This window comes from Balaenoptera musculus, chromosome 20, assembly GCF_009873245.2.
Source record: "Balaenoptera musculus isolate JJ_BM4_2016_0621 chromosome 20, mBalMus1.pri.v3, whole genome shotgun sequence".
Taxonomy (NCBI): Eukaryota; Metazoa; Chordata; class Mammalia; order Artiodactyla; family Balaenopteridae; genus Balaenoptera; species Balaenoptera musculus.
Window position 1 is genome coordinate 45,504,740 of NC_045804.1, and position 19,264 is coordinate 45,524,003.

General features: G+C 52.2%; 1 protein-coding gene across 2 annotated transcripts in view; it reads left to right on the forward strand.

Moving 5' to 3' along the window:
* Positions 1 to 19,264, forward strand: part of ABR (ABR activator of RhoGEF and GTPase) — a 181,663-nt gene that overhangs the window by 73,025 nt on the left and 89,374 nt on the right. For both annotated transcript variants that reach the window (XM_036836209.1, XM_036836210.1), the window contains exon 2: positions 11,941 to 12,125. In XM_036836209.1, coding sequence (XP_036692104.1) covers positions 11,941 to 12,125 — 185 coding nt within the window. The remainder of the gene's footprint in view (positions 1 to 11,940; positions 12,126 to 19,264) is intronic.

Below are 19,264 nucleotides of genomic sequence, written 5' to 3' on the forward strand. Positions count from 1 at the left end.
AACTAAGACCTGGTGCAACCAAAAAAAAAAAAAAAAGAAGAGGGCCATCCTTGCCTTCCAGACTCCTGCCACCTAGTGGGGAAGCCAGAATATACCAAAGGCCAAATGAATATGCACTTGACTTTCTTTGTAGAGGACTTTTATTTTATTTTATTTTTTATGTTTTTGGTCTGATTGATTGACCACTATACTGTTTGTGAAATACTCTTCTTGTCTGGCGTCTCTCATTGGTCTTCAGAGCAGCCCCGTGGACTGGGCATGGCAGCTGCATCATCCCATTTTCCAGTGAGGAAGGAGAGGCTGTGTAGAGCTGGGACCAGAACCCAGTTCTGTCTGACCTCTGGCCCGGGCTGCCAATCATTGGCTAGCAGAGGTGGGAGTGCTGAGTCCTGCTTAGGGTCTGTTCCTGTCACTGTGTCTGGTACGTAATAATTTAGGAGATGTTTGTTGAATGACTGTTGCTCATTTACACATGAAGTAAGTTTTCCTCCATTATGGTAAGGTCATCTGGTCATTCTGCACCATTATTCCCATATGTTTGGTGGACATATAACTGCATTTCCTACAGATCAATTAGGAATTTTAGGCCCCTCTGCCGGGTGGGGAATTATGTCAAAGTACAACAAGCAATAGACTTGATCCAAAGAGCAGGCTTTAAGTTGTGGCTCAGTTGTTTATTAGCCAGGTGGCTGTGGATGAGACCCAGAACCTCTCTGAGCCTCAGTTTTCCCCTGTGTAAAATGGGGGAGTAATATCTACTCTGACAACCTCCCCGGGTTTTGAGAATGAAATGAGATCCTGGCTGTGGCCTTGATTTGTACACTGTAAAACACGGTGCAGATAATAGCGTTTCTCATCCATCTTTCTTAGCCTGGACACGGTGAAGCCGCTCTCCCTTCTCTGCCCAGGGCCGGTTGGCAGGCCCCTCCTCCCTCGCCTGCCTCGTCTGCCCCAGCTACTGATGCCCAAAACCTACGACTCCTTTGTTTCAGGCTTTGGAGTCCTGGCTTTTCCTGGCGTCCACGGCCTCTGCCTCCTTCCCCCGGGAACCTGGAAGTGGAGGATCTGTTCGCGTCTCCATGGCAACCAGAGAGTCCGAGCCGCACCCCCGCGGGGGGCCTGAGTCTGTTCCAAGCCGCGGGGGCGGAGCCAGAACTGAGCGTTCCAGCTACGCGGTAGCACCTCCGGGAACCAGCTACCGGGTCCCCTCTGCCGGGTCTTTTAGTTGCTCTTTTGCGGGGCTAGTGGCCCTGCCCCAGGCCTGCCGGAAGAAGCTGGGGTGAGGGGTAAGCCATCCTGCGGTCCAGGCGACTGCTGCAGGCCGAGTCTGAGGGCTGTTGTGTGAATGGGACAGGGGCTGCCCTCCCTGCCTGCCCACGGTAAAGCCCTGTCTGTGCGCCTCCTTCACCTCTTCACCAGCAAACCTCCCAGTCCTTCAAGGCTTAAGTCAAATCCTGCCTCTTACAAGTAACCTTTCCTGTGCTTCTCATACAGCCTGGCTGATAGCTTCCTGGGGCTCTTTCAGAGTTTAGTTTCATTTGACTTTAGGGGCTGTGACCTCAGGGTCCTTGTCTGAAACTGGTGGTTCTCGGCCTTACAATACATTAGAATCACCTGGGGAGCTTTTAACAGCCCTGCGGCCCCGGCTAACCCACACCAACTCCATATGGATCTCTGGGTTGGGAGCCAGACACCAATCTCCCCAGGGGATTCCAGTGTGCAGGGAAGGTTGGAACTGGTGTCTTGAAGTTCAAATTTTTATTTATTTGTTTGTTTGTTTGTTTGTTTTTGTTTTGGCTGCACCGTGGGGCTTGTGGGATCTTAGTTCCCGGAGCAGAGACTGAACCTGAGCCCACAGCAGTGAAAGCGCCGAGTCCTAACCACTGGACTGCCAGGGAATTCCCAACTTCAAATTTTAAACACTCCCATGGCCTGTGATGCCTTGCTTGATGCTAAGCCTACTGAACGTAGGCTGACCGATGAACAGTTGGGTCCACTGATGAAGGAAAGCCTGCTAGAGCCTAGCCCAGTTGTATGTTTCCAAAGCTCTGGTTTGTTTCTTTTGTTGTTGTTGTTTTGTTTTTCAAGGACTAGGAGATCTCTGAGGGCACTTACTGCTCAGGAAGAGGACTGGGGTGGTAATGATAATAGCTACTTGTTTATTTAGCACCTGCCCTGGACCAGGTGCCTTGCATTGCATTTAGTTTTTGATGGGGACCCCACAAAAACCTCATGAGGTATAGGCGTTGTGTATTATCCCCATCTTACAGATGAGGAAACTGAGGCTCTGGAAGGTTAAATAGCTTGCCCAAGGTCCCATGGCTCTTAAGTGATAATACTGGGATTGGAACCTGAGTCTAACTCAAAGCCCGTGCCCTTGACCACTGCCCTGTCCTGGCTCCCAGCTCCCTCTTCCATCAGTCGTAGAGCAGGAGGTGCTGAGAAGGAGGCGGCTTGTCCCATGGGAAAGATGCTGGTCCCAGGATGCCTCACCTTGGTGCCATGCCACTGCTGAGGGGCTCCCAATGGGATCTCCGGGGTCAGCTGGGGTCACGGGGCCCTGAAAGTGTCCAGCCCTTTCTCCTCTTCCTTCAGCAACCTCTACTGAGGACTGTTCTGCCCAGATGCTGTCCAAGTTCTTTAACCCCCAGGATGTTTAATGTCTCACAACCAGCCTGTGACACGGGCATTGTTATTCTGTTTTGAAGATGAGAAACTTGAAGCTTGGGGCGGCCAGAGCCAACCAGCTGACAATCCGCAGAGCAGTCCTCCCGGTTCTGTGGCTCCAAGGCTCTGGACTCTGAGTCTGCCTTGGGGATCTTGGCCTTCCCCCAGGTTGCTGGGGGAGAAGAGGCCAAGTTCTGTAGCCCTGTGTGCCTCTAGCTGTGTGAAGGAGATGAGGGTCACTGTGCTGCTTATCAGCCTCAGAACGGACCCACCTGTTGAGAACAGCCAGTGTCCTGGCCCGCTGGGAATGTGTGGGGGAGTTAGAGGATCTGGGGGGAAATGGGCAGCTCTGTGCACCTCCCAGGGGAGGGGCCGACATCGGGAAACCATATGTGCACGGTTTCACAGCAGGGTCAGTGCAGGCCTCAATCCAGTGCCCGGCATCCAGTGCCCGGCATCCAGGGGAGGTCTGAGCAGGGGACAGAATCATTTGCTGGGAGCTAGTGACAGGAGTGGCAAGTTGGAAGGACTCTACCCGTGCAGGAGGGACCTCAGCTTCAGCGACACCAGTCTGTTCATCAGTGCCCTGAAAAGAAGGGCGTGGTCCTGCCCCGGGTCTTTGCAGCTCTGTCCCCCTCAGTGGGAATGGTCTCTTCCTGCCCCTCTTCTCTCACTTCTGTCAAGGCACACTCAGACCCTTCGCCAAACGGCCCTCTTCCTCCTCCAGACTTTGACACAGGTTGTTTCTTCCACTCATGGGCCCTGAGAGCAACCTGCCCAGGTGGATTTTTCTCTTTGTACAGGTCCTACACATGATAATGGTTGAAACACAGGTCCCGGAGTCAGACTAGCTGGCTAGTCTGTTAAGTGCACTTAACAGCCTTTAAACCCTGGGCAAGTGACTTAACCCCCTATACCTTCACTTCCTCAACTGTAAATGAGAATCACAATGGTGGTACTTAAACTTGGTTTTTAAATTTTTAAAAAACTTTGAGTGCACCAGTGTTAAGCATACAGCTTAATGATCTCTTACGTACGTCTGCTCATGCACCCACCCAGATCAAGATGTAGAACGTTTCCAGTAACCCAGAAAGTTCCCTCATGCCCCTTCCCAGTCAATACCCACTGCCTCCTGCAGCCCACCCCCAGGTAGCAACTACTGTGAACTTCCATCGCTGTTAGTTTTGCCTGTTCTTGAACTTCATAGAAATGGAATCCTACCGTATGTGCTCCTTTGTGTCTGGTTTCTTTTGCTCAACACATTGTAAGATTTATCCATCATAGGGTTGCTCTGATGGTGAAATGAGGTAGTGTACAGCCCACAGCCCAGCCCAGTCACAGATGACAGTGAGCATGCTAGGACCACACTGTGAGGTCCTGGAGGGGAGGACGGAGTCTGTGCCCTGTGGCTCTGTCACCACCTGACACAGCGTGTGGCATACAGAGACTTCTGATGCTCTCTGAGGAAGTTTGATGCTGCTTTGGTGGGAAGGATGGTCAGGCCTGAGCTTCCCTCCGCTGTTCTCCTAAGGTTCCCTCCACCCGCACTCCCTCAGTTCTAGGGCAGAAAATGGGTTTATCACCTAATATCAGCCTTTGTACCTCCCCTGCTGGGGGGGGCGGGCAGGACCGTTCCACACCTGGAACTTATCTTTATCCTGTACCCACAGGTTCTTAGAGTGTCCAAGAGGAGGTTGGAAAGAACCCTCAAACTTCCCTCAGCATCTGTTTTTGGGGGTTGGGATACCAGGATGGATTCTTGGTTGTGTCCATCAGTCGTTGGCGATGGAGAGTCTCAGGGGAGGGTTGTAAACAGCTTGACACCTGTGTGCCTCCAGCCACCCGGGCGCCCCTTCCCCCCCTCCCCGCCCTTGCGCCTCCCACAGCTGAAGGTGGTAGAAACGAGAGCTGGTCATTTGGGTTTGAACTTACCCCCACTGGCCAACTCTCCACACTGCCCCGAAAGAGCATGTTTGAGGTCTCCATGGTCTGTCACTGGTTGGTTCATATCCTTTCATCTGGCACAGACTCCATCACAGGCTTAGAATAGGTAACCCTACATTCACATGTGGTCCCAATCTGGGCGATTCCTAGGCGATCTGGAGGTCACAGGATTCTGCCTGCATTGTAACTCGACAGAGGAACATACGCATCCATTGGGAGAAATTATCTAAAGTTAGAGATGGTCGGCAACGATGTGGCTGGCAAGATCCCACTGCAGGAAATGGTCCAGATCAACCGTCTTCCCTGGGTCCTACCTAACTCTTAGCTCAGCTCACAAGGCCCTTGGTGTGCTGGTCTGTGCCCACTTCTCCAGTGCAATCTGCCCCTCACCCCCCTGCTCACTCAGTGTTCCAGCCAGGCTGGGCTATTTATAGTCCCCTAAGGCACTTTGTGCCTTTGCCAAGCCTCTTCTCATTGCCTGGAACTCTGCTCCTGTCCCCCATCTGCCTGGCAAGCACCCACACATCTCTCAAGATTCGATTAATTATATTAATGATAGCAGCTAAGATTTATTGGGTGCTTACTATGTGCTAAGTGCCTTGCATGCGTTATCCAGCTTAATCCTCGCGGTAGCCCTGTGCACTCCATCTCTTTGTCATCCTCTTTCACGGCCACTGGTTTAACCAATACCCATTTGTAAGTGGCTGCCTTGTACCAGCCAGTCCTCTGAGCACAGAGGAGTGGGATGTGATTCAGCCTGGATTGGAACCTAAACTGTGCGACCCCAGGGTCCTTGCTCTTAGCCACAGTGATAAACCACCTTCCTTGGAGTATCACCCGAGCCCATCCAGCCATCCTCTCACCCATACTGTTTCCTGCTCCCTCCTCTTTGCCTTACCTGTGAGGTACTTCTGTCATAGCATCTAGGATGTTTTCATGCTTATTGGACTGCCTTCCTCTACTGGGCTGTAAGGATTTCAGTTAGGAATGTGTTCATTTTAAGTGGCAGAAAATCCAACATATAGGGGCTTATAGTTCCCATTTAGCAAGAAATGAGGTAGGCTGTTTCTAGCGTGGCTCAGTAGCTCAGGGGCGTCCGGGAAATGTCTGCGTTCTTTCTTGATCATTTCCTCATGGCAGCAACATGGCCACTGTAGCTCTGGTTATCACATCTGAGTTCAAGGTATAAAGTCCCTTTTTAATTATCAAAGCAAAGGCCTTGCCGGAGGTCTACACTTACATCTCATTGACCAAAAACTATGTCAAATGGCCACTCCTAGTTGTAAGAGAGGCAGAGGAAGTGGGTATTTTGCCAGAGACTGGGTTCATTGCCACCTCATATAAAACCAGCATAAGGTAAGCAGGGAAGGAGAGAAGATAGATATTGAGTAGGAGACAAGCAGCGTCTGCTAGTAACCTAGAGAGCAGAGATCATGTATTAATTGCTCCCAAATTCTCAGAATCTGAATGCTTTAGAATTATTTTGTATTGTTGCCTTGCAGGCAACATACAGACATATGCACATACAGACATTTTTTTCAAACGTAATATACTGTTCATACCATTATTAATTTCTTTTTCACTTAATAAGATGATGTAAATCATCCAGGTAATTTTTAATGACTACATAGTAGTCCATCTTGGAGAAATACCATAATTTACCCAAGTCCCTATAATTAATCATTTAGCTTGTTTTTAATATTTCACAATCATAAACAGCCCTGTGATGAATAACCTTGTAACTTTATTTTTATGTACATTTATAATTAATTTCTTAGGACACAGTCTTAGAGTATGCTGGGTTAAAAGCTGTACCAACTGTTAAAGCTTTTGATACCAAGTTGACTCCAGAAAAGTTGTGCCAGTTCTACATACCCTCCAAGAGATTCTGAGAGTGCCTGTTCTCTTACAAGCTTGGGTATTTTCCGTGCTGATTTGATAGGAAAATTGCAAAAGATAGAGGTTTGCATTTTCTTTGATTACAGGTGAGGTTAACATTTAACATATATATATATATATTATATGTATATATATATATATATATATATACACACACACATTGGGCAATTCTCTTTTTAATTTTCTATTCATTTCTCTAACTCATTTAGAAAGTTGAGATATTCGTCTTTTTCTCATTGGATTGCAAAAGTGCTTTATATATTCAGGAGGCAAGGAGGTTCATAGGAGAAGGGTGGAACTGAGCTGGATTTGAAAGCTAAATAGGACTTCACTGGGTGGTCAAAGGGTGAGGAGAGTGTTCTAGGTATAGGAACAGCATGTGCAAAGGTCCAGAGGTGGGAAACTGTGTGTTTGGGGACTGTGTTAATTTCATAGGGCTGCCATTAAAAAAAATCATCACAGGGAGGCTCAAGAGGGAGGGGATATGGGGATATATGTATACATATAGCTGATTCACTTTGTTGTACAGCAGAAACTAACACAACATTGTAAAGCAATTATATACTCCAATAAAGATATTTTTAAAAATCAAAGTAAAAATAAAACATCATCACAGGGACTTCTCTGGTGGTCCGGTGGTTAAGACTGCGTGCTTCCACTGCAGAGGGCATGGGTTCGATCCCTGGTCAGGGAACTAAGATTCCAGAAGCTGCGTGGCCAAAAAAAAACCCCAAAATTTATTTTCTCACAGTCTGGAGGCCAGAGTCCAAAATCAAGGTGCCGGCAGGGCCATGCTCCCTGCCAAGGCGCTAGGGGGAGAATCCTTGCATTGCCTCTTGCAACTTCTGGTGGCTCCAGACATTCCTTGGCTTTTGGCCAGATAGCTCAGATCTCTGCCTCCATCTTCACATGGCCTTCTTCTGTGTGTCTGTGTCTTCTCCCCTTCTGTTTCCTATAAAGACATGTCATCAGATTTGGGTCCCACTCAATTAAAGTAGGATCATCTCATCTAGAGATCCTCAACTTAATTACATCTACAAGGACCTTTTTCCTAAATAAGGTCACATTTATGGGTACCAAGGTTAGGATTTGGACATATATATTTGGGGGCTACTATTCAGACCCTTTCAGGGACCTACCTAGAAGATGTCTGATATTACAAGGCAGCAGAATACGATTCTGTAAAGGAAGAGTCAGGTGCTGACTATGAAAGGCCTTGAGCCAGGGAGTTTGAAGTGAATGGGGAACTGTTGAATTTTGAACAGTGGGGAAACGCGATCAGATTTGCAGTCTGGCAGTCACGGGGAGAGAGTGTTGGAATTGTCCTTGTAAGAGTTGGTGAGGGTGGGAAGGTGGATGGGGAGTGGGGATATTTCAGGGTGTAGGAGATGAGCAGGAAGAGGGAGGAATCTGGCATGACTCCTAGGTTTCCAACTTGAGTGATCTGGCAGATTAACTTCAGGAAAAGCTTGGGTTTGAAGTTCCTGGGGGTGGAGTTGTCCAGGAAACAATCAAAGAGATGGGTCTGCAGCTCAGACCTCTCCCTAGAATATAAATAAAATTTGGGAGAGGGAGTAAAGTAGAGGTGACAGAAACCCGGAGAACACCAATTTTTCCCCGTCATTTTATTATGAAAAATTTCAAACATACCTAAAAGTTTAAAGAATTGTATAGTGAACAGCCATGTACCCACCATCTGGAGTCTGTAATTATCATTTTTCTCCACTTGCTTTATCACACATCTGGCCACCCCTCTGAATATCATCAACCCATCTTGTTTTTTATGTACGTCAGAGTAAGTTGCAGACATCAGTACATTTCACTTCGACACTTAAACGTGCATGTCATTAACTAGAGTTAAATATTTAGTGAAATGCACAAATCTTTGATGCAGTGTACTATTTGATGAAGTCAATGAACACATCCGCCTGTGTACCCCAAATCCCTGTCAAGATACAGAACATTTCCATCACCCTAGAAAATTCCCTGTGCTCCTTACAGTCAACTCCTGTCCCTACCTGACCCCCAGAAGCAACCACAATTTTCATTTTTTTTCCAAGAGTAAATTAAATTTGTCTGTTCTAGAACTTCATATAAATGGAGCCATACAGGATGTGTTCTTTTGTATCTGGCTTCTTTCACTTAGCATAATGCCTGTAAGAGTCATTTCTGTGTGTCTCAGTATTTTGTCCCTTTTATTGCTGAGCAGTATTCTATTGTAAGGATGTATAGGGAATACCAATTTTTAAGGGGTGGGCAGGGAAAGAGGATTCCACCAAGGAGACTAGAAGGAACAGTGAAGACCGTAGGAAAAGCACCCAGATAGAATGTCAAGGAAAACCATCTGGATCAGTTATAATTAGGTTTGACTGCATATAACATAAAAACTAAATAACAGTGACTTAAATAACATAGGCATTTTTCTTCTCTCATGTAAAAGAAGTCCAGAGGTAGACATTCCTGGGGTGGTATGTTGGCTCACTGTGCCATCACGGGCCCAGGCTCCTAGCTTTGTGCTCAGCTATATTCAGCACTGGCTTCTATCCTCAAGGTCCCCTCATGGCTCAGTATGGCTGCTGGAGCTCCAGCTCTCCTATCTGCTTTCCAAACTGGCAACAGAAGGAGGAAGCATGGAGAGAGGGAAAAAATACCTTCCAGCGAAAACAATCTCAGCAACTTTCTTCAAAGTTCCACACATATCCACTCAACATCTCATTGGCCAGAACTTCATCACATGGCCCACACCACTAGGAAAAGTAGCCTTTTAGCTAGCCACGGAGCACACTGCCACTCCAAAAATAGTGAGATTTCTGTTACTAGGAGGGGAAATGGATATTGGCTGTCAGCAGCCTCCTCTGCCTTTTCTCTTTTGACACCTGGTGGCCAAGCCATGGTCCACTCAGCCTTCCTGTCTGTGGACCTACACAGACTGAAGGCTGTGCTTGGCAGATTCCCACCCTCCTGAGTCCCCAGGGCTCCTTCTTTCTCAAAGGGCTGGTTTCTCTGTCTTTTCTGTATCCCTTTTCCTGGTAGGATTCTCCGGGGTCTCTGGCTGGTTTCCTGGGCTGTCAGGGTCTCCAGGAGGTTGGAATGAAAGGGACAGTATCCAGGAACATTTGCAGAGAGCTCTGAGGGCACTCTCCTCCACGCCCGGGCGCCCCGCTGTTGTGGCTGGCACCCCTCTCTCCCCTCCTTGGTCAGCCTCCCCTGACGAGGGCTGTAGAAGGACATTTCCCTAGAAGATTAGTGAGATTCAGAGGGGGAAAGATGGCATTTGGAGACAGACTTGGATTCAGATCCTTTCTGTGCAAATCTCTCTGAGACTCAGTGACTCTGTCTGTGAACTGGGGATCGTGAGAGCAGCCTCCCCGATGTGGTTAGGTTGAGATGTGGGTCCAGGGGCACCACTCTGATAAGGATGAATTGGGCACACGTGGCGGAAGGCTGGCAGAGACCTTCCCGCCCTGCTGTGACCCAGGCAGCTGCAGACTGTGCGGTAGAGTCAAGCCTCACCGCTTTCCCTGTGGTCCCTTCTACCCTTGCCCTTGGGAAATATCTTGAGAGTGAAGGCTCTGGTCCTGTGACCCCTGGGAATTGGTCAGTGTACAGGAGAATCAGCGGGGCCTGCTGGAATCTGAACGGATGGCCAGGCCAGTGTTCACCACACCTCACACCCCCCGCCTGACTCCAGGCACTAACAGGGCAGCCTGGAGCCTCCTGGAGGAGAGACCGCAGGTTACCGTGGTGTTTCATTCCCTCCTTGTGCTTCTCCAAAGGGAGTAGGTCTCACCAAACAGCCGGGCTCCCTCACAGTGCCAGACTCGGGCAGCCCGGATGCTGTGGCTCCTCTTCCTCCCTCCCGCCCCCTGGAAATAGCAGAGTCGGCTCACCCCCACCTGCTCCTGAGACAGAAGCCCTGTGTCCTCCCGGCAGTGGGTCCTGTTTCCCCCGTGCCTGGCACACACACATCCCAGTGTCTGGATTGCTAGGTCCTGTGGTTCTTCACGGCACGCCTGTCCTGGGGAAAAAAATAATAGCTCACGTCCCTGACAGCTTAATGGGCCGTCAGCACAGGACTGGAGAGGAAGTCGGCAGGAACAGGTGCAGCGAGGCTGGGGGGCGCTCTCGGCTGCCAAAGGGGCAGATTGGACTGAGTGTGGCCGTGGCCGGGCGCCCTGGTGACCCGTTGACACCATTCTCAGGCTGCCGGCTGCCCCGGGGGCTGGTGTGTTGTGACAGAGGAGGAGGAGCCAGGGCCCCGCTGAGAACTTGGCTCAAGCCTCAGACCTGAGAGGGACAGTGCATTCCTCTGCCCATTCACTCACTCCACACACGTTCCCAAGATCCTGACCCACGTGGGCCGTGGCTGCTGGGCACACAGCGATGGCTGTCACCCAGTTCCGCGCCAGGCGCTCAGGGACAAATGGGCAGGATCGCTGGGGGCACTAGAGGTCCACGCACTGTAGTTCTGAGCTGGGACGCCAGGGGGACACTACGGAGGAAGTGATATCTGAGCAGATGATGGGACAGACCCAGCCAGGGGTGGAGGTGGGGGAGGGTCCCTCACACAGCTGTAGGAGAGACCCCCACTGGTGGGGTGTGATGGGGGCCTTTCTGAGATGCTGCCTTGCGCCCGCATGGACCCGGCCTGCTGTCCAGGGAGGGGGTGTCTGGGCGGGGGCTCTGGCCCCTGAGTGGTGCTGGCAGCGCCGATGGGGTTAACAGCAGCTTGACTTCCCTGTGGCTGTTTCTTCCCTCCTTTTCCCAAGGAATCCTACATTGAAATTACAGAAGTAAGTGCCGGCTTTTGAGAAGTCTGCTGTGCAACCGCGTCCCTGCCAGGCCCGGGCTGCCTTCTGGCCCATGCTCTGCCAGCCTTGGGCTCTGACCTGTGCGGAGCTTTGTTCGAGGGGTGAGGGCTGCCTCGGGTGCCGTTCCTCAGCCCCCACCCCGAACCCTGCTCTGCCCCCCCATCCAGGGATGGGGCTCAGTGTACAAATGGTACCCAAAGAGGAGGAGCTCAGGAAGTGACATCGCTCGGGCCCGCCCGCACCTCCTTACTCCCTATAAAAAGCAAAATGGTGACTCAGAGAGGAGAGTTGGAAGCGTCCTGCCTCCTGCTCCCACTGTTAATTTTTAGACTCGGAATTAGGCAGGAGGCAAAGGAAACAGCAGCTCGAAATACGCGACTGACATGCTATTAAGCGGGTGGCAACTGCGGAGCCGCACCCCCTCGACTCCCAGCGGCCCCTGAACCGCAGCTCCTGGTGCCTGCTGGCGCTCCGGGACGCGCAGCCCTGCCCGGGCTGGGCGTGGATGGTGCGGCCCGGGGCATGGCAGCCGGGGACCGCCGCTGGCGCCCACTGCGCTACCAATCCCTGGCAGCCCTCGTGGAGGACTCTCAGTGGCCTTTCTTGTTCCTTGTCTCAGACTTCAGCTACGGGGCAGACGACTACGACGGAGAGGGGAATGAAGAGCAGAAGGGGCCCCCGGAGGGCTCGGAGACCATGCCGTACATCGATGAGTCGCCCACCATGTCGCCCCAGCTCAGTGCCCGGAACCAGGGCGGCGGGGACAGCATCTCCCCCACCCCACCGGAGGGGCTGGCACCTGGGGTAGGTACACCTGCTTTTCCTTCCGGGTTTGGGAAGAGGGGGCTTTTGGGGAGGGGGGTAGGCAGGCATGGGTGTCGTGGGCCAGGCTCTGCTTGGGGCGCTGCTGGGGTGCAGGACTCGGGAAATCTGGGCTTGCTCTTGGTGCCCTCATCATCTCATTCCGGTCCTGGCCTCTCAGAGTAGCCCCCGCCCCCCCCACCCCCCGCTGCTCTCTCTGCCACTGCTGCACCTACCCCTGCCTCTTCTACCAGCCATCTGCTCCCCCTGCCTCCTGGACACCTCACTTCCTCTTTCAGCTTTCTCTCTCAGCTCTCCTCTAGCAGGATGGGGCCTTGCGGAGGGAACAGGCTCTCCTCTCTGGGCCCGGGCTGGGCAGTGGCTGCACATGTGAGTTGTGGGCTATAAATGCACAGGTGCCGGCTCAGCAAACCAAGGCTGGCCTCGGTGCCGGCAGTGGGGGGAGTGAGCAGCTTCTGTAGCATTCCCTGAGGACCAAGGGCCCCGTCCAGCCCTCCTCTGTTGACTCTGGAAGGGAATGAGCCGTAATGGTGTCCACCTCTCCTCTTGTCCACCGATGAGAGCTCGGCTCCAAAGAGAAGCATTTTACAAGCAATACTGAGGATGTACTCTGAGACAGGCGGAGGGGTAGAGATGCGAGGAGGTTTGCAATCCTTGTAATTAATGGTGTTCCTGGGCCCAGAGACCAGCTCTGTCCGTGCTCAGTTTGTGCGAGTGTGTCTGAGACACAAGAGCAAGTGAGACAGAGGGATTCCTGGGGGCTATTTTTCAGAAATTGGGAAGAATCAAAGAATCAAATTTCTTCTTTGGCGGGGGGCGGGGGGGGGGGCTTGGATTGCTTGGTCCTGCTTGGTAGGGGGCTTGTCCAGGTGTGTTTTGTAGGGGGATCCCCTTTCTTCCCTCTAATACCCTCGAGGAGCAGTCACTGAGTTGCTGCAAGATACTTGTTTCCCTCCTGCAGGGCCCAGCACACCCCCACTCCAGCCAGGGGGCTGCCTGGACCCTACCATTTTTTTGCGAACCCCCTGCTTCCTTCCCTCCCAGCCTCCTTGTCCACCCTCCACCCCTGCGTAGAGCTCTCACCCCCTCTTCACACAGCAGGGTGGCTGTTATAGCCTTTGGCAACAAGGGCCTTGGCAACCGGCTTCCCACTTGGGAGAAGCCACATTGTTGCCATGGCAACAGAGGCCTAGGCAGAGCTTATCAGCTGCCAGGCAGTGCAAGTTTGGGAAGGGATGGTGGGGGCAGGTGGGAGGTGGAAGTGATGGGCAAGGGCGTTGATCAGGTTCAGGCCCCCCACAGCTGACATTCTGGGGTATTGTCCTGTCGTCCTAAGGAAGGGTGGCAGGTGAGAGACAGCCATCTTGGACCTGCGGGGCAGGATTCTTGCTACTGATGGAGGAGAGGGTGCTCTGGGACCTGAACTGACTCTAACCAGGGGAAGCAAAGTGACAGGTCTTGCTTCCCGTCTCTGCCTTTAGGTCTCTGACCACAACAGGGCTTAGAGACAATCCCCCTCCCATCCCGGAGACTCAGCTATTACCCCTGTGAGCTGCTGCAGAAAGATTCACCAGGAATCCTGGCTGAGAGTTGAGAACGTGTGGCCAGATTAGAGCCACTTGCTGAAGAGAAAAGCCATTTATTTCCCTTTCTCCTCTCTGCCTTCCTCCTTGCTTCCTGTCCTGTCTCCTTCCCTCGTCACATGACCACCTTGCTGGAGTGCTTGTCCATCGACTTTCAGATTCCCTGGTGAAAGGTACTCAGGTGCTTTCTCTAGTGAAACGGGTCACAGGCATAACAGGGAGATGCCCCCACCTGGAGCTCTGAGGCTTCAGGGCAGGGACTTCCTTTACTACGATGCTGCCCATTTTGCTTGGCGACTCACAAGGGAAGAGCTTGGTTTGAGGACTTTGAAATCCAAGAGATGCTACAGTGACAACTGGCCAAAGTGCTTGGGAACCCCAGGATTAATTTTTGCACCATTGGCTAGAAATTATACAAGGTAGGGGTGGGGAGCATTAATCCAGCTTGGGGATCCTAGCAAAGATTCCAGCCCAGTGTACCCCCTGCCTGCCTTTCCCTCCTGAGTTGCATTTCTGCCCTCTCTGCTGTGTCACTGGCCCCATCTAGTGGACTCAGCAAGTATTGCTGTGTACATTGGGGTGCTGGAGAGAGTTGACACACCTCTTCCTGAGTACTTGGGGGCTGTTTCAGTTTAAAAAAAAAAAAAAAAAAGGAAAGAAAAAGAAAGCCAAGGTTTCTGCTACTTGGCTCTGCTCATTTGACCAGGCAGGTCCCCTCCCTGCCAGGCTTCCTGTTGGGGCGTTGGGAACCAAGGGGACTTTTGGACCAAATCAGATGATTGTTCTAGATATTCAGATATCTGGCCTCTGGCAGCCGGACATTCCACACCCAAATGTGCATGCAACTTGTTCCTGGAAGCCCAAGGTTTGGTCTTTATATTAGGATTCTCCAGAGAAACAGAACCATTAGGATACAGAGAGAGAAGGATTGATTTATTATAAGGAATTGGTTCACTAGATTATGGAGGCTGAGAGGTCCCAAGATCTGCAGTCAGCAAGCTGGAGACCCGGGAGAACTGATGGTATAGTTAGTTCCAGTCTGAGTCCAAAGGCTGGAGAATCAGGAGAGTTGATGGTGTAAGCTCTAGTCCGTATTGAGTCCAAAGGCAGGAGAAGACCTATGTCCCAGCTCAAAGACAGGCAGAGAGAGTGAATTCTCCCTTATTTCGCCTTTTTGTTCTATCCAGACCTTCAACTGATTAGATGAGGCCCACCCACACTGGGAAAGCAACCTGCTTTACTCAGTCAACTGATTCAAGTGTTAATCTCATCCAGAAACACCCTCACAGACACACCCAGAATAATGGGTGGCCAAACGTCTAGGTATCTGTGGCCTTGTCAGGTTGATGCATAAAACTAGCCCTCACGGTCTTACTCTCCCAGCAGCTCAGAGAATGGAAGGGACATGAGCTTTGCATAGATGAACATGTGCTGCTCTCTAGCTGTGGGACTCTGGATCAGTGTCATAACCCCTCTGAGCCTCAGTTTCTTCATCTCTAAATAGGACTAACCACCTGAAGGGTTGTTGAGAGGACGGACTGGGATAGCTCAGGTGAGGCCTGCAGCGCTGGGCCTGGCTCACTGTGGGTCCTCGGTCCTTGGCGCCCAGGGCCCACGAGACTCTCCTCACCAGCCTTTAGAGGGGTGGGGAGCCCAGAGCACTGCGAGGACCAGGTCTAATGAATATTTGCTGGACGACAACTGAATCTGCTTTTGCAACCTCCTTTCTGGGGTCAGATCTGTCCTCCCAGGTGTGGTAGCCCAGATGAAACCGGGTCTCCGGTGTTGCAGGACAAATGCTCTTCACTCCCCAGAACGCCCTGCAGCCTCACTCTGCTCTCGCCTTAGATGTGCCCCAGTGTGCAGCCCAGCGAGGTATCAGGGTGAAAGCTGAAGCCCCGCCCTGCAGACCCTCACTCTCCCCAAGCCCAGGCTGAGTACAGCTCCCTCCAGTGGCTCAGTTCAGCAGAGAGGGCCTGCTTTCACCCTGGGAAGGACGGGCGGGACCCTCCATCTCACTGACAAGCGGGGCACACGTTCCCCTGCCAGGACCGTGGTCATTCAGAAAAGCGTGTGCCCCACAAGCCATGGACTTGTCTGACTCCCCTCTTGGGAGGCGCCGTGAAAAGGGGCCACAAGGCAGAGAGAAGATCTGGTTGTTGTCTCAGTGCCACCACTTTCTAGCTGTGTGACCTGAGGGATTTCACTCATCTGAGCTCTAGTTTGCTCATCTGTAAAGTGAAGAAACTGAGAATTTCCTCCCTCCTGACCTCACACAGCTGTCGGGAGGCTTCTGTGAGATGGTGCCAGGCAGGTGCTTTATAAATTGTAAAGTCTGTACATGTTAGTACTGCACTAACTGCTGAATTGAGGAGTTTAGACTCCAGACGGCAGGATAATTTAAAGATAGGTGGGGGGAGTTGAGATGATCACCACTGTCAGCCTTCTCATCTTCCCCCCTTCCCCCGCACAACCCCCCCTTCCTCACAGCTACTTAGACTTGCCCTGAGCCTTTTACATAGGGAGCCAGAGATATACTTAAACTTGGTCTTTCTTTTATTCTTTTCTTTTTTTTTTTTTGGCCGCGCCTGCATGTGGGATCTTAGTTCCCTGACCAGGGATTGAACCCGTGCCTCCTGCATTGGAAGAGCGGAGTCTTAACCACTGGACTGCCAGGAAATCCCTAAACTTGGGTCTTTCTGACGCTGGAGTCTGTGTGGTGCTCCCAGGTCCCCTCAGACACCACCTCCCTTGTGAAGGTTTTCCAGCCCATGGCTGAGCCCTCCGCTGTCTGGGGACCGTGCACAGTTACTCGTGGGGCACGTCTGCCCTGCGAGATCCGGAGCCCTGATCCCCAATCATCTCTGGGACCCCCATCAGCAGCTCCCGGGCACCTAGGGTTATTCACCCGGTGTTTATGGAATTGAATCAAGTAGCACTGGATTGGCCAGGGAGCAGGGAGGGAGGGCAGATACAGTCTCAGGGGATGAAGCTAGGACGAATTGCTGCCCCCTCTTCCCTTCCTGGTCCCTTCTGAAGCCTTGGGGTTTGGGATCTGAGGTTGGAGGACAAGGAAGTCGCTTCTAGGTGAAAGGAGAAGCCACGTGGCGAGCCGGGAGCATCTGAGGTGGTGTCCCAGTCTGCTCTCTTTGGACGGCGTTCGAGGCCTGGGTTGGGTGGGTTGGCGGCTGCCCTTTATCTTTACGCCTCTCAGGAGTTTCCAGCTGCAGGTAAAACCAGAGACATCTCTCCTCAGGTTGCCGACCTCCTGCCTCAGCAGCCTGGCTCCCCATGGCCCCCTTTCTGGATCTTTGGTCCCCACTCCAAAGAGGAGGAGCTTGCCTGGCTCCCCCTACGTGCCAGGTGCTGTGCCAGGTGCCCACGGGCTTCATCGCCACCTATCCCTGCAACCACTGCGAGAGCCCCCCATTTTGTAGATGAAGAAGCTATGGCTCAGGGGGTTCCTTGGCTTGTGTGAGTTGAGGGGGATGTAAATAGGAAGTAGGGAGACGGTGCCCTGGTTGTGGTCCTCAGCCCCTCTGTGGCTGGTGCTCCCTGGCCTCTCTGGCCCATCGCACCCCCTTCACACATGGCTGGGATCTGGGCTTCCCTGGCTGGCCACACCCAGCCGACCTGGAGCATCCCTGTAATGCTCACAGCCTGTCTGGGATCGCCCTCTCCTTGCTACTGTGCTGTGTGTTTCACATCGGCCAGTAAGGCGACTTCCAGAGCAACATGTATTCGGTGAAGGTTTGCTCATCTCCTGCAGGTCCCAGGGACGGTGGATAGGAGAGTGAGCCAGACCCATTCTCTGTCCTTGAGGCTCGGGAGTCTCTGGGGGTGGGGCAGGGAGGCCAACCGACCCGCCTAATCACACCAAGAGGTGTGAAATTGCCCCTGAGAACGCCTTCAGTTTGAGACGTTTGGCCACACAGGTGAGCCGCCAGGGGTCAGAGGCTGGATGGCCCCCTGGGCTCTGGGTTCTGCCAGAGTGCAGAAGGGCAGGGAGTATCCCAGCAGCAGGCTGGCTCTTACCCACGGACTCTCTTTTCCATCCTCCTCACCTAGTTCCTCCACTAGTGGGTGCTAGCACTTTCTTTCCATGATGATACTCTGATGATGCTCTTGTGGACCTTCTTCCCACAGGGTTATGGGCTGGTTGCTTCTATCTGGAAAGCCACACAGACCCACCCCCCCCCCAACCCTCCTGCCTGTGTGGCAGAAAGAAGAGAAAGAAGAGAAACGCTTCCATAGCACTTACTAAATGCCGGGCACTGTTGTAGCACTTTATAAATACTAACTCATTTAGTCCTCACCACACCTTGGGAAGTAAGCACCATTACTGCCCCATTTTACGGATGTGAAAACTAAGGTGCTAAGAGGTGACATAACCCACCTGAGGTCCCACAGCTGGTCAGTGGTGGGGGCTCACCACCGCTGTTCTCTGCCACCTCTCCAGAACAGGAACCTTAGTGCCCTCGCCTTACGTCTTTCTGGCTCTGTGACTTTGGATAACCTGTAGAGTCTTGGTCCCCTCAGCTGTAAATAAGGATAAATGCCTCCTATCTGGAAGGGCTGCTGGGAGGACCGAGTGACACAGTGACTGAAAACGCACAGTCTGCACCACAAGGAGGACCAGCTCCCGATGTGATAGTTGACTTTGAATCTCTCCTGGGATGTGAACCCAGTTCTCTATGGGCCCCCAGCTCTGGCTGCCCTCGGGCCTTCCCATCCCCACTCTAGTCCTGGCAGAGGTGGCTCAGCTCCCACTGGCATTCCTGCTGGGCAGAGGTGCCTTTGGAGGGTGTCACCGTGGATGACCAGTTTCCTTAGGTACCATCCACCCAACCTGAACCCCTTGATTTATCTTCTTGGGAGACCCTTTGCCTTGCCCTTTAAGCCTCCTGGAGTCATTTCTACTCACTAAGTATTTTCTGAACACCCACTTTATTTATTTATTTTTTAGGCTGCGCCACATGGCTCACAGGATCTCAGTTTCCCAACCAGGGATTGAACCCGGGCCACGGCAGTGAAAGCCCAGAGTCCTAACCACTGGACTACCAGGGAACTCCCTGAGCACCCACTTTTTACAAGAACTTGTTCTGGGTGCTGTGGGGAATTAGCATGAACAGGGGTTGCCCCTTACTCCCCCTACACACACACACACACACACACACACACACACACACACACACACAGTCCCTCAATTTCAAGGCTTGAGAGATGTATTAATACAACATCCCAAGGAGGGAGCCACGTAACCTCGGGTGGGGGAATCAAGGAGGGGAGCATGTAGGAGGCAGCCTCAGAGAGTAGGTAGTGTTCTGCCTGAGCACTGGTCAGGAAGGACATTCTAGATAAAGGGAGCTGTGTAAGTTCTGGAATGTGGGAAAACCTCTGGATGTGTGAGAAAAGGAGAATGGTCGAGTGTGGCCGGGCACTGAGTTCATTGGAAGAGGTGGGAGGTGAGGCTGGGAGCGGGCTAGGGCTCCCCCCTCCTGCACTCCCCACACACCACCACCCCTGCCAAAGAAGAGG